Below are 27,439 nucleotides of genomic sequence, written 5' to 3'. Positions count from 1 at the left end.
TTAGGAAATTTATTTAAGTTTCATTAATGGGCGATAATAATTTATAATATTATGTAATCTGCATGCATGCAGCAGTACTGGAAATTTGATTTTTTTTTCTTTTTTTAGGACGTGACCACTTTTATTCGATCCACTTGCACTCTTAGAATTATGTAATCAATAGTACTTTGGATTTATGATTTGAAGATCTTTCATCGATAAATTTACGTTACTTTTCAGCGTTTTCCCACCTCGTTCGTTGTTCGTATAAGATCAAATTACTTCAATGATAATTCTATGGGGAAAAAAACTTATTTTCCTTCCATTTTCTTTTCTGTGAAGTGATGCTCCGATCCATAAATGTCAATGTTTAAAAGATAGACAGAAACTACCGGGAAGACACGAATTTATAGTTGTTGGTCATTTGATATATATCCTACGACAAGCGCGAGGAATGATAAAATTAGACAGAATAGCTCTATCATATATATCTTCTCTGTAAATTATAATTACTTGATGGGTACGTAATAAAGTTTTATGGTTTTGGTTGAGAAGGTGACCTTGGGTGATTTTGTTATGACGATATTCTTTCCGACATAAGAGAGTACTACTGTTTCTTGAATTAGAAAAAAAAAAAAAAAAAAAAAAAACAACTGACTAATCATAAAGCTGCCTGTACTACGTACGACGTTATTAGGGAATTTAGACGTTACCGTCTTGAATAATTCTAAACTCACTCGGGAGGTCCCGATCAATATTTTTTATTTAAGAATTAAAGAAGTATTTTTTAAATCTTATTTTGATTTTTTTAAAAATATTTAAAGATATGAAAAAATCCCATTTTTTTTTAACAGCTTGTTGCCTCGTCTGTAGCCATCCTCGTATATATTATTCAATATAAGTACTACTCTCTACATGAAACTTCAGACATTTTGCAAACCATGCATATATAACATTTACAAGCTGTAATGATATATATAGTACCGTTTATTTCGTGTTCATTAAAGTTTTCGCCATCGGTTTGTATGATTCTGTTCAATTCTGATACAGAATCGGATCATGATCAAATTTGAAGATCAGACGCGAAACTGTGGAGCATGCAGCAGTAGTATTACTGTACTGGATCTAACGAAAGTACTGTAGATATTTTTATTGAAGAATATGCAGGCCAGTATATTATATATTTTTAATCAAATAAATATATATATATATATATATATATATATATATAGAAAATGCTTTAGCCATAAAAGTAAGTTCACCAATTGATGTAATTTGATATAATACGTTAGACTGTAAATAGATGATCTAATCGTATAATATAAAACCATGCATGTTAGTTATGGATTTAGGTATTGGCCGGCTGGATTTTGTGCATATATATATATATATGTATGTATGTATATATAAAGGGAATTTGAAAATGAGAGATCAAGATTTGTTCCACGATTAAACTCTTTTTGGATAAGGCAAGATTTCATATTAATTCAAAAAAATTAAAGATATATATAATGCATAAAGTCTCTAATTTTATCCAACAAAAGATATAATATATTGTGATCTCTTTTAGCTTATAAATTTGATTAATATTCGTGTGTGCATTACTGGCTTTGACCTTCATTAATTCATCTTTTATTTCATACAACGATCGATGTAAATATGCTATATATATATTGCGATATATATATATATATATATTATAAAGGTAGTGAACCATTTTAATATATATATGTTACCATGTATGTGCATGTGTCATATAAAGTACAGAACCTTGAGATTAGGGGACCAAAACAACAGGCCGGATGAAGATTATAATATATAGGGAGTAGTTCATCAACTTCTCATGATCAATTTTCAAACAGGCCAGGCCAGAAGATTAAGATCTCGTTCTTTCCTCTCATGGGAGGGATCGAAGAAGATGGAATTAGATTTTGGGTCTTTGGGACGATGTCGAACGGCCAATATGCCATGCATGCACGCACTGTGCTAGCTAGCAAGTAACCGCGTATACATAGTTTTTTTTTTTTTAAATTATCCTAATTAACCAACAAGACTATATATATATATATATACAAACCGAGGCGAAACAAGAATTTTGTCTTGGGGGGCCAAACTTGAATGATGATGATTGTTAATTGTGTACACACACACATATGTGCTCGCGCGCGCTTATATACCGTACGTGTATTTAAGGGTACTATGTACGTATATTATGTTTTATATTTTGTTGAGTAAAATAATAACAAAATATATATATATATATATATATATATTATAGATCATGCAACTAATTCATTTCATAACCACTAAATGTATATATACCAACTTACAATTCTTATCAAATTTGACATGAAATATATATTAGTCACGTACATTATTCAAATCTTTAAAAATAAAATAAAAAACTTGATTCATATTTCTCGTTTGTAATTTTTTTCGAAGTGGTAAAACACAATATTTGAAGAGATCAATGAAGAGATCAGGGGCGGCCATGCATAGGTAGGTCCGCCAATGACTCCAACGAAGCAAAAAACAAAGTTCAAACCTCAAGACATAAATATAGAATTCAATAAAACTCTAGCTTTCCTGTCCTTTTCAGGAAATGATCAGACAATACTCTTAACTAAAAATAACGTGACCAAATACACAAGAAACTTCATGATACTTTTGTCTTTAAACAAGAGATGCATATATAGGAACCGACAAATATATGAATCACAAGTGATAAAAACACTGAAAGTGACCAATTAACTATCTATGAATTGAAATTTCCCAATCTCTTTCTTCAATTGCATACTCGACTCTCCTACTTTCTCCATCAAAACCAATCTCATAATAAGGATCACTAATTCAAAAAACCACAAAACCATTTGAAGGGGAAGGAAGGTCTTCTGTTTTACAAAGTACTATAACAGCAATCAAAGGACCAACGAAAAGTAAAATTAGGTCTTCTGTTTTGCATACGCCTCCTGCTTCTCCTACGCCTCTTCGGCTTGACGACCTCGATGGGCTCATGGGCCAAGCCCTTGTCGACTTGGCCACGACCTTTGACTTTGATCTACCCCCTAATGGAAAAGGGTAGGACTCAATGGGTACGCCCCCCTTTGAGTTCTCTTATCTCCTCTCCTCAGTTTCAACTCCAAGTGGCGGCGAGTTTGTTGCTAACATATATGACGCCTTCTCTATGGGCGTTGCTGGGGTTATGGTGTCTGAAGTCGTGACTCCTACTAATGGCGGCGATCAAAGTTATGCCGTGGACGCTTTGTCTATGAATGGCAACCTTGATGACTGTGGGGACCAAGGCTCCAATCTAAACTCCCTCTTTACGACTATCTCTGGGGGTGAGACTTAATCTACAGACCATGAAAGAGTCTCCATTTCCTCCCATTCCCCCTCTTTGTTTGGTAGTGACGTGGATTCCTCAATCCCTAGGGAGGGGGTGGGTCATCTAGGGAGGGTAGGGTGGAAGGGGGAGACGGAGAAGATGGCAGCCCTGTTGACAACTTTGAGTTTGTCAACCTCACGGACTAGGCTGCGTCCATGCCTGAGGGAGAAGTTACGGCCACCTCTTATATGCCTTTGATGCATTCTTTAGGGAGACCCCATATGGAGGGGTGGTGAGCCACGATAGGAGGGGCTGAGCGGCTTTCTCACCTGCGTTCCCCTCCTTAGGATGGAGCAATGGCAGAAATGGCTCAACGCCTGATTTTTTTTTTTTTTTTTTGTCTTCAGTATGACATTGCTAGCTTAGTTGTAATTTCTTCTACATGTATAACCCTTACCTTATTGTGTCCTTGTGCCTTGTAGGGCGTGGATAACCTGGCGGCTTGGATTGTGGATGACCGTGCCAACTTGGAGTCAGAAGTATGTGCCAAGCGAGTGTTTGGGGTTTTTTGCTACGAAGGAACTGAGTCTGTTATTGGTCGAGAAAACTGAGGTGGAGTCCTACCTAGAATAGTCTAATTGGCACATCCGTTCCTGGAGGGCGAGCTCGAGCTCTTCCGCAATGAAGCATCTAAGCTCCGTAGTGAGCTACTTCGTGCCAAATCTATCAACATTTGTTGGTTGCCACTGAGCAACGAGATTCTTGGTTGTTGGCTTAGTTTTGCCTTGCAATTGGCAAAATCTAAACGAGATTCTGCTCGTGCCCAGTTATCCTGCGTGAGTGGAGAGTTGAACTCCTCTCAATAGTTGTTGGTTGCCATCGAGCAACGATGCTTGGGGTCTACCCATGCATTGGTTTCTTCTGAGGAAACCCGCAGGCAACTTGCCCTTGACCTTTCAAAAGTGAAGGCATCGCATGAGGAAGCTTGTAGGCAATTTCACCTTCAACTGTCAGAGATGAAAGGATCTGCACAAGTATACTACCTACAAGAAGAACAGAGAAGAAGTAGATGCCAAGAAGGACAAAATGAATCAAACCATGCTACACTTAGATGCGAAAGTGAAGGAGCAGAAAAAGTAGTTGTTGGAATTGGAATCAGAATTGGCTGCTTTGAGGGGTGAGCTGGTCCGTTTGCTTCCACAACTAGCGGCTGCCAGGGCTGTTAGGAATTGGGCCTTTGGATATGGATATGGGGTTGGCGTGGCCCATTTACAATCTTACCTGCTGGCACATCCTCAGACAGACTTGAGGCGGTTGGATCTCAACACCTTTAGACCTGATGAGGTTTCATGCTAGTTCGTGGATGCTTTAGGGCACAATACAATGTGTTCAATTCTGTTCTTTTTACTTCTATATAGTGAGCACATAAACAAACTTAGGACACAAAGCATAGAGAATATAGAGGCGAGGCACGAGGAAGGATTTTTTGGATGGTTTGAACAACGCGTATGCATTTAAATCGAGATATAGTAGAATATTTGTAAATCTTTTTCATTTACAGTAAATTTATATAATTTTATTACTATTTCACGTGTTAGATTTTGGAACAACGTACTTATGATCACGAATTAGTTTTTTCTGAAATGCATGCATTGGCCTGTGGTCCTTCAAACAAAGCACTTTGATACACTGCATGTACGGTTAAAGATTATAGGTTACATACTATGAACCTTAAACGTAACTGAAAGGCGCAAAACTGTGATGTGTTGGCCGAGAGAAGTCATGGAATAAAGGATATTGACTATTATGGTGTCATACGTGACATTATTAGACTAAAATAGTTAGGGGGAATGTGACATTTGTATTTAAATGTAATTGGTGGGATCTAGGCAGTTGTCGGTTATTAATACATAGGGACTTTACGAGTGTCAACACTACATGTAAATGGTACAAAGATGATCCTTTTATATTGGCTTGTCAAGTGATCCAAGTCTATTACTTTATTGACCCAAGTCCATGTTTTCTTACTATTTATTTTAATATGTTCCTTATTGTGTGTTTTTTTCCTAATTCTTGTAGGAAAAAATGATTGAGATGCAATCTGCCTTCGATGAATCTTCTCCTAGTGACATCGACATATTTACGCAAGTCCTCGGGACCAAGTTTAGTTTGGTCAAAGGTTCGGGATGTTCTTTCAAGCATGTTGGTTCATCCTCCACGGCCTCAACTTCAGAAGTTAATAATCTTACCAAGTATTTGGATGCCGCACGCCAAGAAATTGAGCAGATGAAGTTGAGAAAACAAGAGTTGGAGGCTCTCTTATTGAGATAGTTTGAATTAGAGACAAGTTTGCAGGAGCAACAAAGAGACCAAGAGGAAAGAATATGCATTAAATTTCATGAACAAGTACAGAGGGAGATGCTGGTTCAGATGGAACACGTTATGTCATTGCAGCAAGATTCTGGTGGGCAAGGAAAGAAGAAGAAATAAATCCTATCATTGTTCAAAACATTTATCGTCTAATTTTGAAACTCTCTAAAATATTTTCATGAGATGATACTATTTGTGGTGTAATATGATACAATTTGAATGATAATTCATTTTATGAAATTATTAGTTCTAATCAATACATTCAAATGTAAACAAAAAACGTTCAAACCTGAATTTACATTTGAAACAACGTTCGAACGTAACTATATGAACGTGCGATACATATGTTCGAATGTATCTGCTCTACCAACATTCGAACGTATATTTCTTAATCTACTGATTGATTGAAGAATATGCGTTTGAACGTATTTACTAACCATCTAAACGTTTAATCTTTGACATTCAAACAATTTTCCATTAACGTTCGAATGCAAAACTCAAACATCATATACAAACGTTCGAATGTGTGTATGTTCGAACGTTAAATTTGACTGTGCAAATGAAAATGATTGAACGTTAGATATTTATCAATCGAATGCTAATCAGTCGGGTAAACATTTGAATGTTATGATCGATGTTTGATGTACTTTCTATGACGGAATTTGACTGTGACAAAATCTTTTCACATTCAAACATTGCAACTCACGACAGACTTCCAAAAAAAAAAAAAAACCTTTTAGTGAAGGTTCTACAGTAAACTGTCACTAAATACTTTCTGTGACGCCTTTTTGGTGATGGTTTTTTTACGGTTCCAAATTGTCACAAAATATTTTCTGTGATAATTTTTTTATTTTTTGTGATGGTTTCATCCGTCACAATAAATGAAATCTGTTATATACATATATCTTCTCCTTAACTCAGATTTCTTTTTTTTTTCTCCCTCATGGGCCATTACCTGATTGCCCCACAAAGGAGCTATACCCTTGAAGGTGGCTGAATTTCTTTTAAGAGAACTAGTGCTAGGTTCATAAAGAAATTTTACAAAATAAAGTTTATACGTAGCTAAATGTGATATGTTAGATTTTTGTTTTTTTTTTTTCTTTTAACATTAAAAATAGCTTTACAATTTGTGAACTTTATATTGTGAGATTTTTTTGTGAATCAATCATTTCTCTCTCTTTTTTTAATTTTATTATTTAAATTTATTTCCTGTAATTTACTTTTTTTTTTTGGCCTTTTCATTTTTTTTACAATGTTTTAAAACTTTTTACATAGTTGTGCACACATGGACGTCTCAAAAATGATAGATGTGTCAAGTAGATCACATTGGTACTAACAAAAGATTTCTAATTAGTTACTAATTTAATGAGAGAGTGATGACGACTCGTTCATGCATGCACCCATTATATTATTCTTTGAGGAGTGATACATATAATATCCACGTGAAAAATATTATAAATTTATAAATTAATGTAATTTGATGTGTATATGTGCTAAATTATAATTTTTTTTTATATATAAATAAATATAATATATCATATCAAGACAACTAGATTAATCGGATGACCTGTCATTCAGACAAGAAGCAAGGGATTATATATAGGGAAATGCTTATCCCACAGAGAAAATCCACCACTGGTGGCCGCTGATTTTTTTTTGATTAAGGAAATGTTTTTAAATGATGTAGTGATTTTTTTTTATAAAAAATTAAGATATAAAAAAAATGTATGAAAAAAGGCAACAAATAAAAATAAAAATGAGTAGCATAAGCGGCGGCGACCATGGTGGCTTTTGTCTGTTGCTGTAGCAGGATCCCTTGATCCTCCCCGGCCATTCGATCGCCTCGTGAATTGAAATCGCTTGCGGAGAGTCCCATGCATATGACATATACTATCCAAACTTGTCTCGATATATATGGCCGGTCCCTCGACAAGTTCACGGGTATATTTGTCGTTATGTTTCTTGGTCCAAAGACACGACAAATTTATATATTTATATATATTGTTCCTGCAAACATTCTCCTGGATCGAACTGTGAGCTTCCAATGGCTTTCATGACCACTGATCAGACAGCCCTGCCTTCTTCTTCTTCTTCGCCAACTCGATGGAAATATGATGTTTTCCTTAGTTTCCATGGTGAGGACACCCGTAAGAGTTTTACAGCACATATGTATGCTGCTTTGGAACAGAGAGGCATTTACACCTTTCGGGATGATGAAAGACTAGAGCGTGGAAATTATATTTCCCTGGAACTCTTGAAAGCAATTAAAGAATCCAAGTATGCCATCATCGTCTTCTCAATGAACTACGCTTTTTCGAAGTGGTGTTTGATTGAGCTTGCCAAGATCGTTGAATGCATGAAAGAAAACCGGCTAGCAGTTTTTACGGTCTTCTATCACGTTGATCCCTCTCAGGTACGAAATCAGAAGGGAACTTTTGCCAAAGCCTTTGTTAAACATGGAAAGGATCCAGATATCGACATAAAGAGGATACAAACGTGGAGAGCTGCCTTGGAAGAAGTGGGCAATATTGCCGGATGGCATCTACATGATAGGTACTAAATTCATTCTTTAAGAATAACAAATATGCACATAATTTCTCCTCTCTCGTATATACTATTTCGCTATGCGTGTTTACTTGAGATCTCATCCGTCTCAGTTGTGGATGTCTTTAAATTGATGAAATTATCTAATTTGAGGTGTGAGGTTGATCTGCATATTGAGTTGCAAGCGGTGACGTCCATGGAGTCTCCAGCTGATTAGATAATGATGGTGTCCAGCTGAAGGTCCTTAATTTGCTTGCATGGTTGAAAATTATGAGATCATGATCTGTGAAGAGAATATATATATATATATATATATATATATATATATATATAGGTGAGACAACAAGGCATGCATGCATTCATTCTGGCTTCTGGCTTGTCTAGCTTGACTCCGTAAGTGCAAGTTGCCCTAGCCGTTTTTTGATCTTCTTGGATCATGATCAAGAGTCTTTTAATAGATCATGGAAGGGTACTATATACTACTGATTAGAAAGTATGGGTTTCCTTGGCTGGACTCAAATATTTCTTAGCAACATTCACTTGAATTCTTTCTCCTAGCTACCATGGTGCACCTTTTTGATAATAAGAAGTGAAAGCTTTCAATTGCGAAATCCAAGCAACATTTGGAAGCTTATAAAGACGTAATTGCTTGAACATATATATATATATATATATATATATATATATATATTTTTTTTTTTTTTTGCTTGGATATATATATATATATAGATATTTGGGGCGCATTAATTGTATGGCTGACCGGTCTACTACTGGCCATATATATATATATATATTAATTAAGGAAAATATATATTGCACCTTTTTTTTTTTTTTCCGGAGAAGAGGACGGAACCATATATATTGCACCTTGTTTTATCTTTATTTTTTTTTTGAAAAGTTGTTTTATCTTTATGTTATAAAAAAGTAGCTCAAACAATGAATACCTAGCTAGCTTACTTATAAATGGGTGAAGATAAAATCAACATATATAATAAGAAAAATGTTTTAAAGAGAAACTTAAAAATTTATTTTGCACCTTTAGTACTACTTGTGTATGGCTAGACATGCTATCTTATAAAAATAACTGTTCTCATGTGTATGCGCGCTTTGCAGGGATGAATCAACAACTATTAAAGAAATCGTTGGAAAGATACTTAGTCAATTGAATCGTACATGCTCGACCGTTTCAGAGGAACTTTTTGGAATAGACTCCCCAGTTGATGAGATGTGGAAGTTACTAAGAAGAAAATCTGATGATGTTCGCTTTGTAGGGATTTGTGGGATGGGTGGAATCGGTAAAACAACACTAGCAGAAGTCGTTTTCAATAGAATCAGTAATCAATTTCAAGCTACCAGCTTTATTGGTTGTGTTAGAGAAGAGACTGGATATCGGGGTCTAGTTTCTTTACAAAAGCAACTTCTTTCTCAGATCCTCGAGGAAGAAAAAATAAATATTTGGGATGTTCGTGGGGGAATAAATATGATAAAGAACAGACTTTTCAGTAGAAAGGTTCTTATTGTTCTTGACGATGTGGATAAAGAACAACAGCTAGAAGCATTAGCAGGGAATCATGACTGGTTTGGTCCAGGAAGTAGAATCATTGTAACAAGTAGAGATGGGCATTTGTTAAAAAGACATGTTGATGATATATATATGGCTACGGGCCTTGGACATGCGGATGCTCTGCAGCTCTTTTGTTGGAAAGCCTTCAAGAAACCTTACCCCGAGGAAAATTACGTGGATCTATGCAAGGAGTTTGTGAAATATGCTAATGGACTTCCTTTAGCGCTTAAAGTTTTAGGTTCTTCATTGTATGGTAGAGGAAGAAATGAATGGGAAAGTGCCCGAGATAAACTAAAAGCAAATCCTAATAGAGAAGTTTTAGACATTCTTGAAATAGGTTTCCATAGCCTTGGGGTTACAGAGAGAAGACTATTTTTAGATATTGCATGTTTCTTCAAAAGAGAGATAAAAAAAGATCTCATAATAGATTTATTGGAGAGTTCTGGTTATCCCCCGCACATTGACATTGCTATTCTTGTAGACAAATCTCTACTTACTGTCTGCGTTGGAAATAGTTTCTCGATGCATGATTTGCTACAAGAAATGGGGCAAGAAATAGTTCGACGTGAATCTCCTGAAGAGCCTGGCCGACGTAGTAGGTTGTGGCTTCTTGAAGACGCCCTTGAAATGTTGAGCAATAATACTGTAAGTGCATGGATTAGTCAAGACATCATGAACTACTTAGAGCTCGAATTATTATAATTTATATAAATTCCTCAAGCATTTGCAAGATATTTTCACTATATATGCAATATATGTACTTTGTTCTCCTTGTTTTGTAGGGAACAAATGTTGTTGAAGGGATAGTACTAAACTTACCATTTCAAAAAGAGGAAAACTTGAATGCGGAAACCTTCTCAAAGATGAAAAAGCTGAGATTACTTAAAATTCGTTATGGGCAGCTTCCTGAAGACCTCAGTTATCTTTCTAACGAGTTACGCCTTTTGGAATGGTTTGGATATCCTTTAAAATCATTCCCAAGCACTTTCCAACCTGACAAACTTGTTGAACTTAGAATGCCTTGCAGTCAAATCAAACAGCTTTGGATTAATGGAACCAAAGTAAGTAAGCTTTCAACCTATTAAATATTGCAAATGGGCATGCATTTTAATTTCTTAATTCTCATTGTAATTGTTGTGTAAGTGTTATGAAATTAAACTACTTTAGCCACAAAATAATTTCACATAAGTAAACTCACAAGCTGATGCAGGTTGATGTGGTATGTTAGATTGTAAAATTACTTTTATTATAGAAAAAATATATTTATCATTATTTTTCTCATCATCCTATATATGATGTGACATTAAACGATAGGTTCACAAGTGAAACATATTAAATAGTCTCCAATCATCTAATGTCACACCATAGGATAATAAGTATCATTGCTCTTTATTATAAAGTTGATCTCATATATTACATGAAATCATGTCAATTTGTAAGTTTACTTTTGTGAAATCTATATGCGGCTGTAGCCCGTCTTATTAGATTCATTAGTTCTTAATATCATCTAATTATTTTTTGTGTTATAACAGAGGTTATGCAAGTTAAAACTCATTGATCTGAGTTATTCTCGAAACTTGGACAAGATGCCAAACTTTAATAAGATCCCAAATCTTGAGAAGCTAATTCTTCAAGAATGTACAAGCCTGCCTTCGGTCCACCAGTCCATTGGAGTTCTCAGACGGCTTATTGTATTGAATCTTCGAGGTTGCAAGAGTTTTGCCAACCTTCCAGGTAAGATCAGCTTGGAATCTCCTAAACTAATACATCTTCTGAACTGTCCAAGACTCAAAAAGTACATTAGATCTGTTCAGAATGATAAGAAATATTACATGTTGAAGTTTTTTTTAAGAAGAGGACGGTGCTCTAATTTTATTGATAAACCCTCAGTGCTAAGGGCAAATGAATACCTTATATAAACAGATCAAGGGGTTACAATAGAAGTCCCAAAATCAGGCTCTTAGGAAAAATATTATTGGGAAAACCAGCTACGTACTCACTAAAAACTAACAAAGAAAACATTACAAATTAATGTCGAAAACTATGAATACCTGCACAATCAAAAGCAAAAAGCCAACCATATGTTTGGGGAGCTAGCTCAAACTAAAGAGGCACAATGTTTAATTACAATATATGTTGAATATTACATGGGTCACACAACCTATACAAACATTTATCAAACATATACCACAGCAAAACATGACAGCAAAAACACAGCCACAACAATGCACTTTACATTTGAGTCTCTTTATATATCTATATCTTTCTCATTTGAGTCTTTTTATATACTATATTATCATTCCATTTTCATTGTGTTGTACTGTGTGGCATTGTCCATAAATTCAATAATTGATGGACTGAGTAACGTCAAATATTATAGTATATGATAATTTCTTTGAATGCTACAATCTGGTTGCTTAACAATGCACAAAATGGCAGAGAACATCGGAAGTATGGAATGCCTCAAGGAGCTTGATGCAAGTGAAACTGCTATAACTCGAATACCATCCTCTATTTCGTTACTGAAGAACCTCCAAAACTTGTCCCTTCACGGATGTAAAGGTCTGGCACATAAACCATGGGAATCAATCTTCTCTAGTTGGTTGTTACAAAAGGAAAGCTCGGATCCCATAGGCAGATTGTCGTGGCGTAATACCTTCTCAAGTTTAAGCTCTTTAAGATCACTAGACCTAAGTGACTGCAATATTTTGGATGGTGCAATCCCCGATGACCTTAGTGGCCTATCCTCATTGCAGTCATTAAATTTAAGTGGGAACGAATTTACTAGCTTAACGGATGGCATATGTCAAGTCTCCAAACTTAAAGAAGTTTTCTTCAGAAATTGTAGAAGGCTTCAAGCATTGCCAAAGCTTCCATCGGGTATAGCGTTTGTATGGGCTGAAAATTGTGCCTCGCTGAACATTTATTCTGATCAAATTTACTTTTGGTGTTCGAGTGAACAAGTTGTGACTCTTTGTTGCTCTAGAATGCAATCTGCTGAAGAGGAGTCACTTAGATCTCTTTTAAGGACAGACCCCGACCGACCGAATCCATCGTTGCGTCGAATCCTTGAGGTGACTCTCCACGTGCTATATATCAATATTTCCTATATATATGCAGTAATAAGAGAAACGTTCTGTGTACACAAAACTTATTGACGTGAATTGATATGTTATTTTAGATTGTTAAATGCATTTTGTTTATAAAATAGATATAACGTATTACTTTAAAACATATCAACGTATAATAAACTTACTTTTTATAACATCTCTATAAATCTAACACTAAAACATATCATACTTGTGAACTTGTGGGGTTTTTTATTGTTGTTGTTGTTGTCTGAATTGAAAAAATAACTCTTTCCCTCAAAAGCATTATTAATATACTGCAATAACATCTTTATTTTTTTCGGATTTTATTTTATAGAGTTGTGATCCCAATGTAAGATGTGGCCCTTCGTGGGCTGCTGAAATCCCAAAGTGGTTCGACAAGCAGAGCACCAGTTCCTCTGTAACAACGCGGATGCATCCAACATCGGACGGTAATGAGTGGATGGGATGTGCTCTGTTTGTTATTTATGAAGCCCATGAGCTTGAGACTTCGAATTTTAGGATTTCTGAGAGAAGTGACACTACTTTGGATTTGAAGGATGTACACCAGTTTGTTTGTGATTTTGAGACCAATGAAGGTCGTCTAAAACAACCATTGGTTCTTAATAACCCTAAAGTCCCTTTTGTTGGGCCAACTGGGTTTTGGGTATATATACCATATGTGTGGTTTTCGGAACAATCAAATAATCCGCGGAAAAAAGAGAATAAGAAACGATCGAATTATAAGCCAGATAGATGGAGGTACATTGTGGCTTCAATTACAACAGGCAGTCCGGGCGTGGAGGTGAAAAAGCTTGGGATGCGTATATTATATGAACGTCATAAAGATGGTAAAGAGTTTGCTGAATCTATAGATCGATGCTCTTCAGGGGTTTTTTCTGGAGAACGTTCAACTTTTCGAAAAGTTGCACAATGTATGTCGAATTTGCCTACTCGTCATGTGGGTGAGGCAGATCAATGTGTTTCCATGACTTGCATTCCTTGCCCCTTATCAAATGAGGATCATGGGCTGAAAGGCGTCCTTCTTTCGTTGCTTTTACAATGCTTTGAGGTCTCTCTCTCTCTCTCTCTCTCTCTCGACTGAACAGTACCACCATTCTTTTTGTAAGTTTTTGTCGAGTAAATTAATTAGCATTTTCCTTCTATTTTTTACAGGTAAAACATGCAAAAAACAAAGTGTACAAATATATTTTTCCTTTAAGAGCATCACCGCCATGGTTCATAGATCATCGTTTTGGGCGCTCTATCAGAATCCCCCTGCCCGTCAATTTGTATGATGATATAAGATGGATCGGATTTGCTGTATATGCTTGTTTTGCTGTGAAGGAGAATACATCGGTTTCCCATGACTCAAAATTAACTTCCCGCAACTTCTCTTGTCTTTTGTCTACGGATGATGGCTGCATTCAATCTTCTACAATATTTCCCCTCACCAGAGACATCTTTCGTGAGTCACATCGACTTTTGGTGTTTCACATACCACGTCTGTCTTTTACCCATAAGTTGAATCAACAAAATGCAATTCGGGCTTTATTTGGAACCTCCAGTTCAGATGTGGAGGCACACGTGTGTGGAATGAGAGTAGTGTATGAGCACCAAGTGGAAGGGTTTGTTCAAGCAGTGGTTGACTGCATCTTAGGTAGTCCGGAGGGATACCATCAAGGTTATAAGCGAAGTCTTGTACATCAATTGAACAGTGATCTGCCAAGAAATGTTCATCAGGCTGGATCTGAATCTGTAAATGCATCTGGAAGAAAAACGTCGAGTACTGGTCATTCTGATTACTCTCCCACATCGCAAAGGTTAAATTTTTGGTCGATATATATAGTTTGCAATAATTCTACAGGCTCAATGCATCATACTTAATTCATTGAAAATAATTGGTTGTGCAGGCTGAGGATATGCACGTCGACTGAATCATTGCCAAAGCTTCCATCAAGTGTTGAACACCTAGCGGTACTTACAACAACATTTTGATTCACTTGAAACATACTCGGTTCATGAAATTGCTAGAGGCGCTTCAAGGGATCGATTCAAATTCCAATATTATTCTAATGATGGTGAAAATTTAAATTAAAAAGTATAACACTGTTAAAATGATCAGGCTGTCATTCAACGCGTAAAGTTCTAAGTACGTGTATTAGTCTCCTCAACTTAATACTGACTCCATATTTCTATGATCTCACAGGACTGCTTTGATCATCAGCGAGTTTTCAATAATTGTTTTCCACAAAGTGATATTCCGAAAATTTTCTGCAGTGATCACTCTGGTCCTTTGCTGACATTCCGGCCATGCCCAGATATATACAATAGTTCTGACTGGAGTGGAATTGCAGTGTGTGCCATTTTCACATTCCTCAAGCATTCCACGCTTGTCCATAACAGTCTAGGTTTGGAAATTTCTCGCGGCCTTACTTGTTATTTTGGAAGCGATGTAGGTTGGACAATATCGATTCACAAGAACAACACGGAGTCAGAATTTACCAAATCTAGTTGGTTAAATCAATGTGAATTCCTTTGGCTATTGTATATACCGCGTGCTTCGATTCTAGATAAGCTGAAACCGTGGAATCTCTTGAAGGCCTTATTTGTAAGCAAAAGCCAAGGCCTAATGGTGCAGAAGTGTGGGCATGCTCTAGTGTACCAGCAAAACGTTGAAGAGTTAGTGCGAATGATAACTCACTGCTCATCCACGTTCTTTCTTTGAGAGCCAAGAAATTAGATTGCAACCGAGGAAAATGCAACCACCTGTCGTAGATCGGCGGTCATCAGGGTTACCAGCCCAGTCGGCATCTGAAAATGCAGTTAGATGAGTCGAAGACCGAGCAGCAAAAGTGATCAGTTTTCAGCAGATGACAACAGAAACAGGGAGGAAAACTATAATGATGAAGGAGAAACCAGTGTAAGCAGAAGCTCTAGTGATCATTGGTTAAGAAGACGCATTTATCAGGGGGAATCCAATTCAACTGCCAATGCCTATACAAACAGTGATAAACAGATAAAGAACGCTACCAATTTTCTTCTAAAAAACTTTGAGGTCGATCTCTCTCTCTCTCTCTCTCTCTCTCTCATTTGCTGTTGAAGTTTATTTTACAGGAATTCAATGAATTGTATATCTATGATCGTTGTTTCCCTCCAAGTGAAATTCAGAAGTTGTTCAGCCATCGCAGTGCCGGACCCAACGTGACAATGGACTTTCCTTCAAATTTTTGTAACGCTAACGATATCGCGGGATTGGTTCTCTGTGCTACATTCTCGGTACCAGACGAGTATCCACTTGATCAGTTTCTCGAAAATCTGGAATCACAAGTACCTTACGGTCTTACTTGTCTTCTAGATACAAATTTCTGTTTCATGAAATTTCGCCATGCGTATTGTCCCACTAAAGAAGAACTCAAGTGGATATCACATCTACGTGGATTCAATTGGCTGTTCTACCTACCGTATTGATCCGTTCTCTGCAAATAATACTTGCTTATCCGATACGAAAATTCCGGAGTGGTTCAGCCATCACCGCGGTGGTAGTTCTGCGACTATACAGCTACCTTCAAATATTCATGGTGATTGTAATTGGATGGGACTTGCTGTATGTACGGCATTTTTAGTCCCAGAGCATTTGACCGTCTCACAAGATAACATGAATTCCAACGTTTCTTACCACCTTATATGTCAGTTGGATACTGATATAGGAAGCCTGGATCCTCCCCATGTCTTTCCCATAACAGAAGAAAAACTGACGTGGTTTTATCCTCACGGATTCATTTGGCTGTCCTATATACCATGCCGGTCGGTAAGAGATTTGGTGGGACAATGCAGACGGATTGAGGCTTCAGTTGTAAGCGATTGCCCTAGCTTGATGGTGCTGGACTGTGGCCTCCTTCTCTTATACCATCAAGATTCAGAAGAGTTTGAGCAAACAATTATCAAGTGCTTGACCTCACCTTTTCCCAATATGAATCTTATCCTTCAGTCAGTGGCGGCTGATACTGGATCAAATGATATGCAGAACAACGACGTCTGCATTAATTCCTGCGAGTGGCAAAGCAGTGTGAGTGGAAATGATATGCAAAGCAGTTAATAAGCCGCGGACATATAAATATGTTTCTTTTCAGTGTCTTAATGCTTACTCATTGTAGATCACCTTTCTATTTTACAGGACTTTGATCGATGCTGTGTATAATTCCTGCTTCCCCCCTTGTGAAATTCTGGAGTGGTTTAACCATCACAGCAACGAGCCCTCCGTAACGTTTGAGTTACCTTCAAACTTTTACGAGGATAGTAACTGGCTGGGACTTGCTCTATGTGCTTCTTTTTCAGTAGGCAAGGAGGACTTGGCTGCTATCATCGAAAATCTTGAAACTTCACAGCTGGAACTTATTTGTCATCGGGAAACTGATATTGGTAGCGTGGAACCTCTCCATGTCTACCACCCCACTAAAGAAGATTTCATGTTGTTTCAGCTGGGTATGTTCACCTGGCTATCCTATATACCACGAGGATCACTTCCGGAATGGTTGAACCAATGCACTCGTCTTAAGGCGTCAATTGCTAGTGACTGCCCAAATTTGGCCGTGCAGAAGTGTGGATTCCGTCTTATACACCTGCACGATGAGGTTGAGTTTAAGCAAACAATAAGGCAGTGCGTGGCCTCATTTTCTGATGCCTGGGGTCTAATTCGTCTGCTGGGGACTGATAGCGGACAAGGCATTAAACGAAAGCGCAAGGATGGTACATTATACAAGACCCATTAATGCTATACTGCTGAAAGACATGAAGGTGAAACGTGCGCATTGTAGAATACTCGGCCATGCATGCACCTGATCTATTAATTAATATCTGCAGAACTAGTACTGCTGTTTTTGTTGAGATTTAATGCATTTTTAATATGAGAAATTATCGTGAGTCATGAGTGTACAAGTATCGTGTAGTCATTTTAAAAAAAGTAAATAAATATAGGTAGGATCCACGTGAAAAGAAATTAATTTTTTAATAATAAACTCTACTCTTTTTTAAAACGACTACACGATATTTACGCATTTCACGATTGTATGTAACATTACTCTTTTAATATTTCATGGCCATTAATGCACTTTCAATGTAAATTAAGAAGTCGAAAAGTTGATATAAAAGTTGAAATTATCTGAAAGTTATATATGTATTTTTACTCATTGACATTTTTTTTTTTAAAATTTGAACTACATTCGGCATTATCCAAGAAAACACGTTTAAAAAAAAATATTAAAATGATGTTTTTTTCTCAAACGTACTTTTTAATTTATTTGAGAATAAAAATTATTTTAATATGTAACACATAAATAACCTAACTAATTTTATCATTAAATAGCTTAAAAATTACTTTAAGGGAAAATTATTTTAATATGTAACACCTAAATAACCTAACTGATTTTACCATGCAATAAAATCAAACACTTCCTAGCTCAAATCTTATATACTAAATCGAATACAATTCATCAAGGCTTCAAATAGTGCTATCTTACAGCAACTCGACTTACAGTCTATGCCTGTCAGGAAAAAAGAAGTTCAATTTCTTCAATAGATGCTGCCTACACAAAACTTTATGAAACTGAATGTAGATGGTAGTAGTATAGGAAACTCAGGAAGAAGCGAAGGTGGAGGAGTTCTTAGAGATACGAAGGGTCATATGATTTGTGCTTTTACCAAATATCACGGCATTAGCTTAAATAATATTACTGAAATTCAAGCGTTTTTGGATGAGCTGATCATGTGTGTACGGATGAATATAACTCATGTTAAAGTGAAAATTGATTCTAAACTTGTGGCTCAATGGTGGGATAAAGGTGGGTATGTCTCGTGGAGGACATAGACTTACTGGAAGCAAGCTAAAACGATGGCAAACTCAATGGTGATATGGACCTCCCACTCTTATTGAGAAACAAATTATCTAGCCGACAGACTTGCCAAATTGGGTTTTAGTGAAAATGAGGCTTTTTTTTTCAGTCATCTCACAGCCTACCGAAAGATATTCTGGGAGCTGTTCTTATAGATAAAGCTGGCTTACATGTTCTCCGTCAGAAATAACAGGTTTGGTTACATGTTTTTTTTTTTCCCTTTTATTTTATTTTAGTTTATCTTTATCATTTGTTGCTTTTGTTATTTTGTTAGTTTGGATGCTTTTACTAGTTTGCTTTTGTTCTGATGTATGGTATAGTATTTAGTTAGTTTGGATGCTTGGGTTTGGTTTTCTAGTTAGTTTTGAATATATGTAACGCTCAGGTGTCAAGATGTAACCACGATTTTCTTCCGTAAAAAGTGAGGGCTATCAATAAAATTGAAGTACCGTCCTTTTCTTTAAAAAAAAAAACACTTTTGAATATTCATAACAACCCAAACATATCCATTGTGCTTGATGTATCTATAATTTTACATATAATATTATATATTTTACAACTATTCATCCCATTTTATCAATTTTCTTTTAATTCAAATTTCAAAATTAAAATTTCTTTATCTTTTCAATAGCTAACACATCAATAGATATAGGTATGTGCGATCAATAGATATAGGTATGTGCATAAAATTGTAAGTACAAATAATATTTTTGTTTGCTATATAAGAGCATTGGCAATGGACTAGTCATTGCCAAGTCCAAGTCTAATTTGCATCTGGTTTTGAGATAAAATCCCTGGCATTGGAATCGGCAAAGCCATAATTTTCTAATTTATGCTATAGTAAATCTCCTTCTCTTGTCATTCTTGGCGAGCTCCTATAGTAGGATCAAATGAATATTTTATCACTATCTGTCCAACTGCCCCTCTCTTTTTTCCTCGTGTTTTCCATTTCCCTTGTGTTTCCCTCGTCTCTCATCTCTCGTGTTTCCCTCTTTCTCTCACCATTTTTTTTTCTGAAACCTTCTTTCTCTTCTTTCCCTCGCTCCGTCGCTCATCTCTCCCTCTTCTCTCAGTCCACCATTTTTTTTTTCTGAAACCCTTCTTCCTCTTCTCTCCCTCGCTCTGTCGCTCATCTCTCCCTCTTCTCTCAGTCCACCATTTTTCTTTTCTGAAACTCCTCTCCCTCTTCTCTCCCTCGCTCATCTCTCCCTCTTCTCTCTTTCTCAATCGATTTTATCTTCGTTCGTGGGTCGATCTTCCACAGTTGTGCAATTTCCTCTCTCTCTATCGGCTTGGCTCAACAACGCAGCACTCTATTTCGGTTTGAGTTGGTAAAACCACCGAAATTTTATTTGGGTAAGCTTTGTATTGAGAAATTTGAGTATGAATTTGTGAATTTCTGAAATGGGTATGAATTTGTTTGGGTAAGCTGGTTATTATCGTTGTTGATTTTTCTATAGTTGGTGTTGTTGATTTTTCTGAAGTTTGTGTTGCTAATTTTTCTTCAGTTGTTTATTATCGCGTCCAGCCAAACCTCCTCTCAGATTGACAATTTCTGAAGTTTGTGTTGCTGATTTTTCTTGTGTCTCACTCTGTTTACTAGTCATTTTCCAGTATAGTTTTAACATACATTCTCAAATTTATTAAGTGTTAGAAATAAGACCATATACCCAAATTGAGTTGAAGAACCCAAATTTTTTCGGTTCTTTTTTTTTTTTTCTGTTTGCTATACAATACTTAATTGGTTTTGTATTGTTTATTGCTATTGTTTTTGTATTAATTCAAGGTTTTGATTTGGACCTATTAGAGTAATTGTCAATCTTTTAGAATAGAACACGTGCAATAAGGTGAATGCCATATGTGAAGTTGACTTGTCAAATTCTTATAGAAACCAGGCTTGTTGATGCTAAAAGGCATACCCTTCTGTACACCTGAAAATAGATTTAAAAAGATGTCCATTATTCGTAGCATTAGGGAGTCTTCACAGACCATGGGGACACTATAATTTTCTACCCAAAATAACATCTTCTTTTGCTGAATGAATGCTGCTGCAACAGCAATATTCACATGACAAGTGCTCAATTTTATCATAAAGATAATTTGGAGATTACTATTGCAGCATTCCCCAAACATTAACCAAGAGTCAAAGAGAATTGGTTTGATGTGAACGAGTAAAATATGATTCTCCTTAAAATAAAACATTGTTACTACAAGCTAGAGTAAAATATATTTACAATACAAGCAAAAACGAAGTGCAAAATGATGTTGGCATCACCTTTTCGAGTAAACTTCCATTTTCTTCCTGTAGCATATCAAGCTCTAATGGAATTGATACCTCAATTGCAAAGGCTAATTGACAGCCTGCTCATTGTCCAAAACTACAAAGGTTTTTTTCTGTTTGCTATACAATACTTGGTTTTCTATCACTTTGTTGTTATTGTTTGCTCTCTCCTTTCATGTAAGTATGCTTTAGGGTGTATTTATGTGTGTATGTAGTAGTATATGTATGTGGGTAATGGCTTGGACGCTACATATAACGTTTGTGGCTATCCTGATCGATGGTTTCTTTCAATGCCATTTGATCCCGAAAATACCACATATATTATTTGTTATCATCGTTAAGACACTTTTCTGACTTCACAACCAAAAACAGAGTTTACTTTGCTATTCTTTGCAAAACAGATGAGGAATAAAATGTGTTTGCTGTTCTTCTTTGCAAAACAGAACAAGAAGTTTATTTTTGTTGTTGTTTTGCAAAGGTGTTGTTTTTCTTTGCAAAACAGAACAAGAAGTTGATTTCTTTGCAGTTTTCTGCATATTTTTCTACATATTTCTTTGCATACCAGCTTATCCAAACAAATTGATGATGTAATATTTGTTATTTTGTAGGACTTGAAAATTTCTAAACTTTTCTGACTCATTGAAAATGTAATATTTTTCAAGGATGAGCACACAAATTGATGATGATCCCTTTTTCACCACTCTATTACAAAGTGGAGGAGAGGGTTGTAATAGCACCCCAACGCAACATTTTAATGTTGTGCTCCATGCAACATTCAATGACGGTGAAAAGAGGCATCCTCCAAAAAAAGTTCAAATGGGTGCATCTTTCACTGCAGAGGAGGATAACCTCCTCACCTCAGGTTGGCTCAACATTAGTATCGATGCAATAAAGGGTACTGATCAAAAGTCCACTCAAATGTGGGAAAGAATTTCAAAATTTTATCAAAATTTTATCATGAATATAAAAAACAGAATAATGTGAACTGTTCTGTAGCTTCTTTGATGAATCGATGATCATCGATTCAGAAATGCACAAATAATTTTTGTGCACTTTTAGCACAAGTAGAGTCATTGCATCCGAGTGGTGCAACGGAGCAAGACAATGTATGTAACATTTTCCTTTAATTTTCACAAATAAGTAGGACTGATTATGAACTAACAATATTCCTATGTATTTGTAAATTGAGAAGGCAAAAATTTTCTATAAAGAGATGGAGAAGAGTAATTTCACAATGGAGCACTGTTGGTGTCTTCTGAGACACCAACCAAATTGGTATCTTCTGAGACACCAACCAAAATGGCAACAACACATCTCCACCCTTGGGACGAGGAGAAGGCCACAAGGTGAAGCTGCTATTGACACGGTGGAAGAGAATATAGAGGTTTTTGCTGAGAGACCTCTAGGCAAAAAAGCTGAGAAGGAAAGGGAGAGGAAGCGGAAGTGGATGGAAGGCAAAGAGTCTGAGATTAGCATTTCCTTAGCTAAAATGACCGAGGATAGAGCCACGACTATGGAAGAGCGAAGAAATGCTACGTTGAAGGCAGACCAAAAAAGCGAGAAAATATTTGAACTAAAGAAGAAGAAGTTTGAACTAGAGAAGAAGAAATTTGAAGGCAAGATGATGATGCTAGATCTACGTGGCATGAATGCCATGCAACAAGAATATTTCCTTAATATTCAACTAGCAATTTTTGAGGATTCGAAGTCCCATTCCAGAGGTAGATCTAACTCTTCTTCGACACCTTATTATGTAGATATCTAACTTGTAATATTTATAAAACTAATTTTTTTGAGAATTTAGTGGCTGCCCAGCTACATGTGGGCTGGATAAATATATGGCTGGGTAGCAACTAAATTCGTGGACCGCGGATATTATCTTTGTTGGTAATTTGTGGACTGTTTTGGTAACTTTTCTAACTCTTTTGGTATATAATTTATGGACAGTTGGTAATTTCTTACTTGAATGGGACTGTGTTGTTGGACTTCAATGGGACTATGGGACTCTTTTGTATGAGCCTATTTTGTATTTGCACTTAGTTTGGGACTGTGTTGCTGGACTATTTATAGGACTGTGTTGCTGAATTTGAATGTGACTCTTTTGTATTTGCACTAAGTTTGGACTTTTGGTTTGTGTATAGCTTGTGTATGGTTATGTTTTAGCATAGAAGGACACACATACTCCACTGATGTAGTATTATGGAGATGCATAATATGGTTATGTTTTGGACTAAGTTTGGACTCTGCTATGATAACCTTGTTTGTTGTTTTTTTTACTTCACATTTCTCTCATTGCTAGAATCTTCAACAATATTTGGTTCTTGTTGGGTTTTTTTTTTTTTTTTTTTTGTGAATGATTGGTGTCTGTTTGGTGTATAATATGCTGCCATTTATATTGGATAGTCCTAGAAAAGTGGCTGCAGGTGGTTGTTTGATGCAGTTTAGTGGTGAATCAAATGTCTTATTGTATTATAGTGGAGCTCTTATTTGTTTCTTTTGTGCTATTTATTTGATGTCCATAAATTGTATCTTCATTATTTTGTTGTATTTATTTGAGCGAGAAAGTCTTGTAACAGGTCTCTATCTCTCTCTCACACAATTTTGATGTCCATATCTGTATGATTCATTGTGAGATTTGATTACACTTGCAATTTTATAGGAAGTGATATTATAATAGATGTGGTTAAATACCTCGGTTAATATTAGTATGAAATGTTAATATTAGGTTGAGGAAACAAATAGTTGGGAAACAATAATTTTAAGTAAAATGTAAATTATTAATTAATATATGAAGTGTATTTACAAAATATAAAAAAAAATTATAAAATATTATAAAAATATATAATATTATATTATTATTTTAACTTTAAAATAACTAGTCCAATATAAATTTACCTAACCAAAAATTAAACTTATAGTCAAAACTTAAACTTCTGGTTAAAATTTGGACTTGGCACATTGCCAATGCTCTAAACAATGGTGTTTTGGATAAAGCCTGCATGTTTCGCTCTTCTATTAATACCCGGCGTAGTACTGATTGATAGGCAACGGGGAGGAGAGTTGAAAAGCAACAGTACCATACAAAATGAAACCGGCCGATTAGAAGACCCTTCTGTAGTTCTGTTTAGCTATAAATTAAGGTGGCACCGTGGCAGAGTACCAATATTTCGGACGATATCGTCACCATGAACTTTTAAAATGTGAATTGAGATCCCTCAAATTTCCTATTCAAATAATTGGATGAGATATATGTTTTGTAGTTTTATTATTCATCATTTTCACACATCACACATCATACTTATTTTATTTTTAAAATTTAAAAAAAAAATTTACTTTATTTTTTATTTTATTCTTCTTAGACTTATTGAATTCTTCAACTCATTATCCATATACTACATATTTAGTAAGAGAAAAAATAAAAATAAAAATAATAAAAAATATATATTGTGTGGTGTGTGTGGATGATTAATAGATCAATTTTTCTATATTTTTTGAGGGATTTATATATGACATTGTTCGAAAAATTCACACGAACAACATTCGATATATATGACAGAATTTACGGATTAATGGAAAATGGCATCCTGAGCACTAAATTAAAAGTGTTTTATATGCTCATGATTGAACTCCGGATTCGTATTTAGATGTGTTCTTGATCATCCGTATATATAGCTGGCTCAAAGAATTTCATTTTTCCTATCATAATTTGAAGAAGTGCATACCTGTTTATGTTAAAAAGTAGAAACTTTAGGGATGATAAACTAGCACTGGCCATAGTTCCTGAAGGCAGTACTCATGCTAGCTGATCAATTGTCTTTTTCCAAAATGCATACCAAGCAATAAGTCTAATTCTATAAGTACTTGAACTGTCTTTTGATCGATCTGTAGCACTCATTGCGATTGTCTGTGATAATTTGCAGGGAATTAAACTCTATCTCTATCTTTCTAATCACTCTTGCTGTGTGGCCAAGGGAGCTGGCAACTCAATGGGAGGCCGAACCGCGCTTGGAATCGAAACCGCCGAGTTCCGACACATTGGGCAAGTGGGATGTAGCCTTAGCCAGGGGTTGATGCACTTGAGATGGAAGAGATGGCCACAATCAGGCAGCAACTGCAGCACGTCAGTTTCTTTATAATCCATCAAACAGATGGAGCAGCAAGAAGCAGTTGAGCTGTGTTTTTGGAGCTTGTATTGGGAGTAGAGGAGCTTTGGGAAGCTTTGGAGACTGACTTCATCAAGGCCTAATTCAATGGCGGCAAAGTTTCTGTCAGAGTTTGGAATGGTGATGGTTTGGTGGGTGGATGGGTTGCCAGCGGCGAGGCCCATGCGTGTGCAGAGATAGGAAGCAATGGTTAAGAATAGGGTTATCAGGATGAGACCGAGTGGGAATGTGATGTAAAAAGCAAATTGATCAAGGTTAGGATCCATGCTATGGGGTACTGGAATATTGCCCACTACTGTATAAGTTCATGCACCAGTTAAGAACAGCTGCAGAATGGGATTTTGGGAGTAGGGAATGAAGGTTGCTTAGAGAGAGAGAGAGAGAGAGAGAGAGAGAAAGAGAGAGAGAGATCAGGGAGGGAGGGAGGTTTGAAATCTATTGAGGCTGTAGTGCCAAGAAATATCTTCTCTGGTATGAAATATTTGATCAAACATTGTCTAGCTAGCTAGCAGTACATGATTTGGTCTTGCTTATTTACCTAAACTAAGGCTTGAAACAATAAAATATTTTCTTGAGAAGCTTGTTTTGGGCATATCCTTACTCCCATTAATATAATTAATGATTTTGGACAAGATTACCTGGAAGGGAAGGAAAGCTGCAAAATAAAATATTAAAAAAAAAAAAGTAGAAGAAAATAGTCACTATCAACAAGGATTAGGAGAATAAACCATCTCATGATCTAGCAATTAATTAGCAATTAATCTTATGATGTTGCCATCCATTTCAAAATCTGATATTATCCCAAAGTAAGTTGACCTCTCCTTTGAACGCACGTGCATATTGTATAATCTTTGATATTTCAACTACCTGTTTCGGGCTGCATTAGGAGTTTTAAAAAATGCCTAAATACTCTTAAATGATTTTTAATAGAAGAATTATGTTGTTTGAGTGTTAATTTTTAATCTCAAATAAACTAAAAAGTGCGTTTGAGGAAAATCATCATTTTGATGTTTTATTTGGATAATAAAGAACGTAATCTAAATTTTAAAACAAATGTCAAGGGACGAAAACTTCCATACAATTACAAGATAATTACAACTTTTAAACTTTTAAGAATATAGTCATAATCTTTAAAAATTCAAATAATCATCATTTCCATCTTAGAAAGTATTTTCTTAATTTGTTTCCAAACAAATGTATCGTGTTTGAAAATATTTTAAACATATGATTACTAAACAATAAATAAATTTTTAATAGTAGAACTTATTATTTAAATTATAAATTATAAATCCTAAACTATGAACTATATATCTCATCGCAATTCCAAAATACACTTAGTTTTGCATGCAGTAGTTTGAATGCTTGAACTCGAATGTATAGCTGTACTGAGGATTCTAATGGTTCTGTCAAATGAGGTAGGTAGGATGCATGCATGCATGGCTGTGCCATTTTCGACCCAATTCCTTGATATGGCTAATTTTGGCTAATTTGCAAAGCAATTATGTAACAGACGAGGGGGTGGCATTTCGCATTCGTGGGTCATATTCATGTCGTGTTAATTAAGTCATGGATATTCAACTATATGAGTCAATCCAATCGAACACGATCTATTAAATTAAACAGGTCAAATCTTCAAACCATAACACGACTCATTTTAACAATGGGTGATACGACACGTGACCCTTTTTAACTTGTTTAATAATTAGTAAGAAATACATCAACACGACACTACCCATTCAACTTGTTTCAACTTGTTTTATATAAATGAATGAAACTGACCTCTATAACCTATTTAACGGTCTAATTAACATAATTTTACATAAGATTTAAAATATATTTATTAGTAGTCATAATATCTTCAACAAAAAAACAACAAGACTACCTTCTAAAAAAATATCAATATTTTTTCAGATTTTAACATATAACCAATATTACAAACTCAACAATAACAAATATGAGTATAGGTCCAAAATCACAGTCTTAACAATAAAAACATAAGTATATCGAGAAATGCCAATATAATTACAACCCAACAATATTGAGAGATTTTAACTTTGCAATAAAATTTAAATGAGTTATTGTATGTTGATTCCTGGTCAAAAGAATTGATCCGTTATTGATTCGTTTATCATTCGTGTCTTAACGTGTAAATCCGTTTTGACCCAAATTCATTTATATCAAACTCAAATCTGTAATTTTTGTATTATATTCGTGTCAGATTTATAAGTCATGT

At 35.6% G+C, this 27,439-nt stretch overlaps 2 protein-coding genes and 1 non-coding gene across 3 annotated transcripts; 2 read left to right on the top strand and 1 right to left on the bottom strand.

The window, feature by feature from the left end:
* Positions 1–7,718: 7,718 nt before the first annotated feature.
* On the top strand, positions 7,719–15,599 carry LOC121241476 (TMV resistance protein N-like). Its single transcript, XM_041139256.1, has 9 exons — positions 7,719–8,227; positions 9,332–10,427; positions 10,565–10,843; positions 11,315–11,516; positions 12,222–12,856; positions 13,209–13,943; positions 14,048–14,694; positions 14,785–14,848; positions 15,081–15,599. The coding sequence occupies exons 1-9, from the start codon at positions 7,719–7,721 to the stop codon at positions 15,597–15,599; spliced, it is 4,686 nt and encodes a 1,561-aa protein (XP_040995190.1).
* A 5,638-nt stretch (positions 15,600–21,237) lies between these two features.
* LOC121241747 lies at positions 21,238–21,367 on the top strand. Its single transcript, XR_005935775.1, has one exon. It is a non-coding gene; the product is annotated as a small nucleolar RNA snoR80 (small nucleolar RNA).
* Positions 21,368–24,992: 3,625 nt separating this feature from the next.
* LOC121241475 (putative RING-H2 finger protein ATL71) lies at positions 24,993–25,370 on the bottom strand. The gene has a single exon (XM_041139255.1). It carries the CDS (start codon positions 25,368–25,370, stop codon positions 24,993–24,995), a length of 378 nt encoding a protein of 125 aa, XP_040995189.1.
* Positions 25,371–27,439: the final 2,069 nt, after the last annotated feature.

Source organism: Juglans microcarpa x Juglans regia, chromosome 7S, assembly GCF_004785595.1.
Source record: "Juglans microcarpa x Juglans regia isolate MS1-56 chromosome 7S, Jm3101_v1.0, whole genome shotgun sequence".
Lineage (NCBI taxonomy): Eukaryota > Viridiplantae > Streptophyta > Magnoliopsida > Fagales > Juglandaceae > Juglans > Juglans microcarpa x Juglans regia.
Note: the sequence above shows the minus strand (reverse complement) of the source record. Positions and strands in the feature narration are given on the sequence as shown.

Coding starts and splice junctions, on each gene's coding strand:
- LOC121241476 (XM_041139256.1), top strand. CDS start 7,719: ATGGCTTTCATGACCACTGATCAGACAGCCCTGCCTTCTTCTTCTTCT. Junction 11,517..12,221: donor GAGTTTTGCCAACCTTCCAG/GTAAGATCAGCT, acceptor ACAAAATGGCAG/AGAACATCGGAAGTATGGAA. Junction 13,944..14,047: donor TGCTTTTACAATGCTTTGAG/GTCTCTCTCTCT, acceptor TATTTTTTACAG/GTAAAACATGCAAAAAACAA.
- LOC121241475 (XM_041139255.1), bottom strand. CDS start 25,370: ATGGGCCTCGCCGCTGGCAACCCATCCACCCACCAAACCATCACCATT.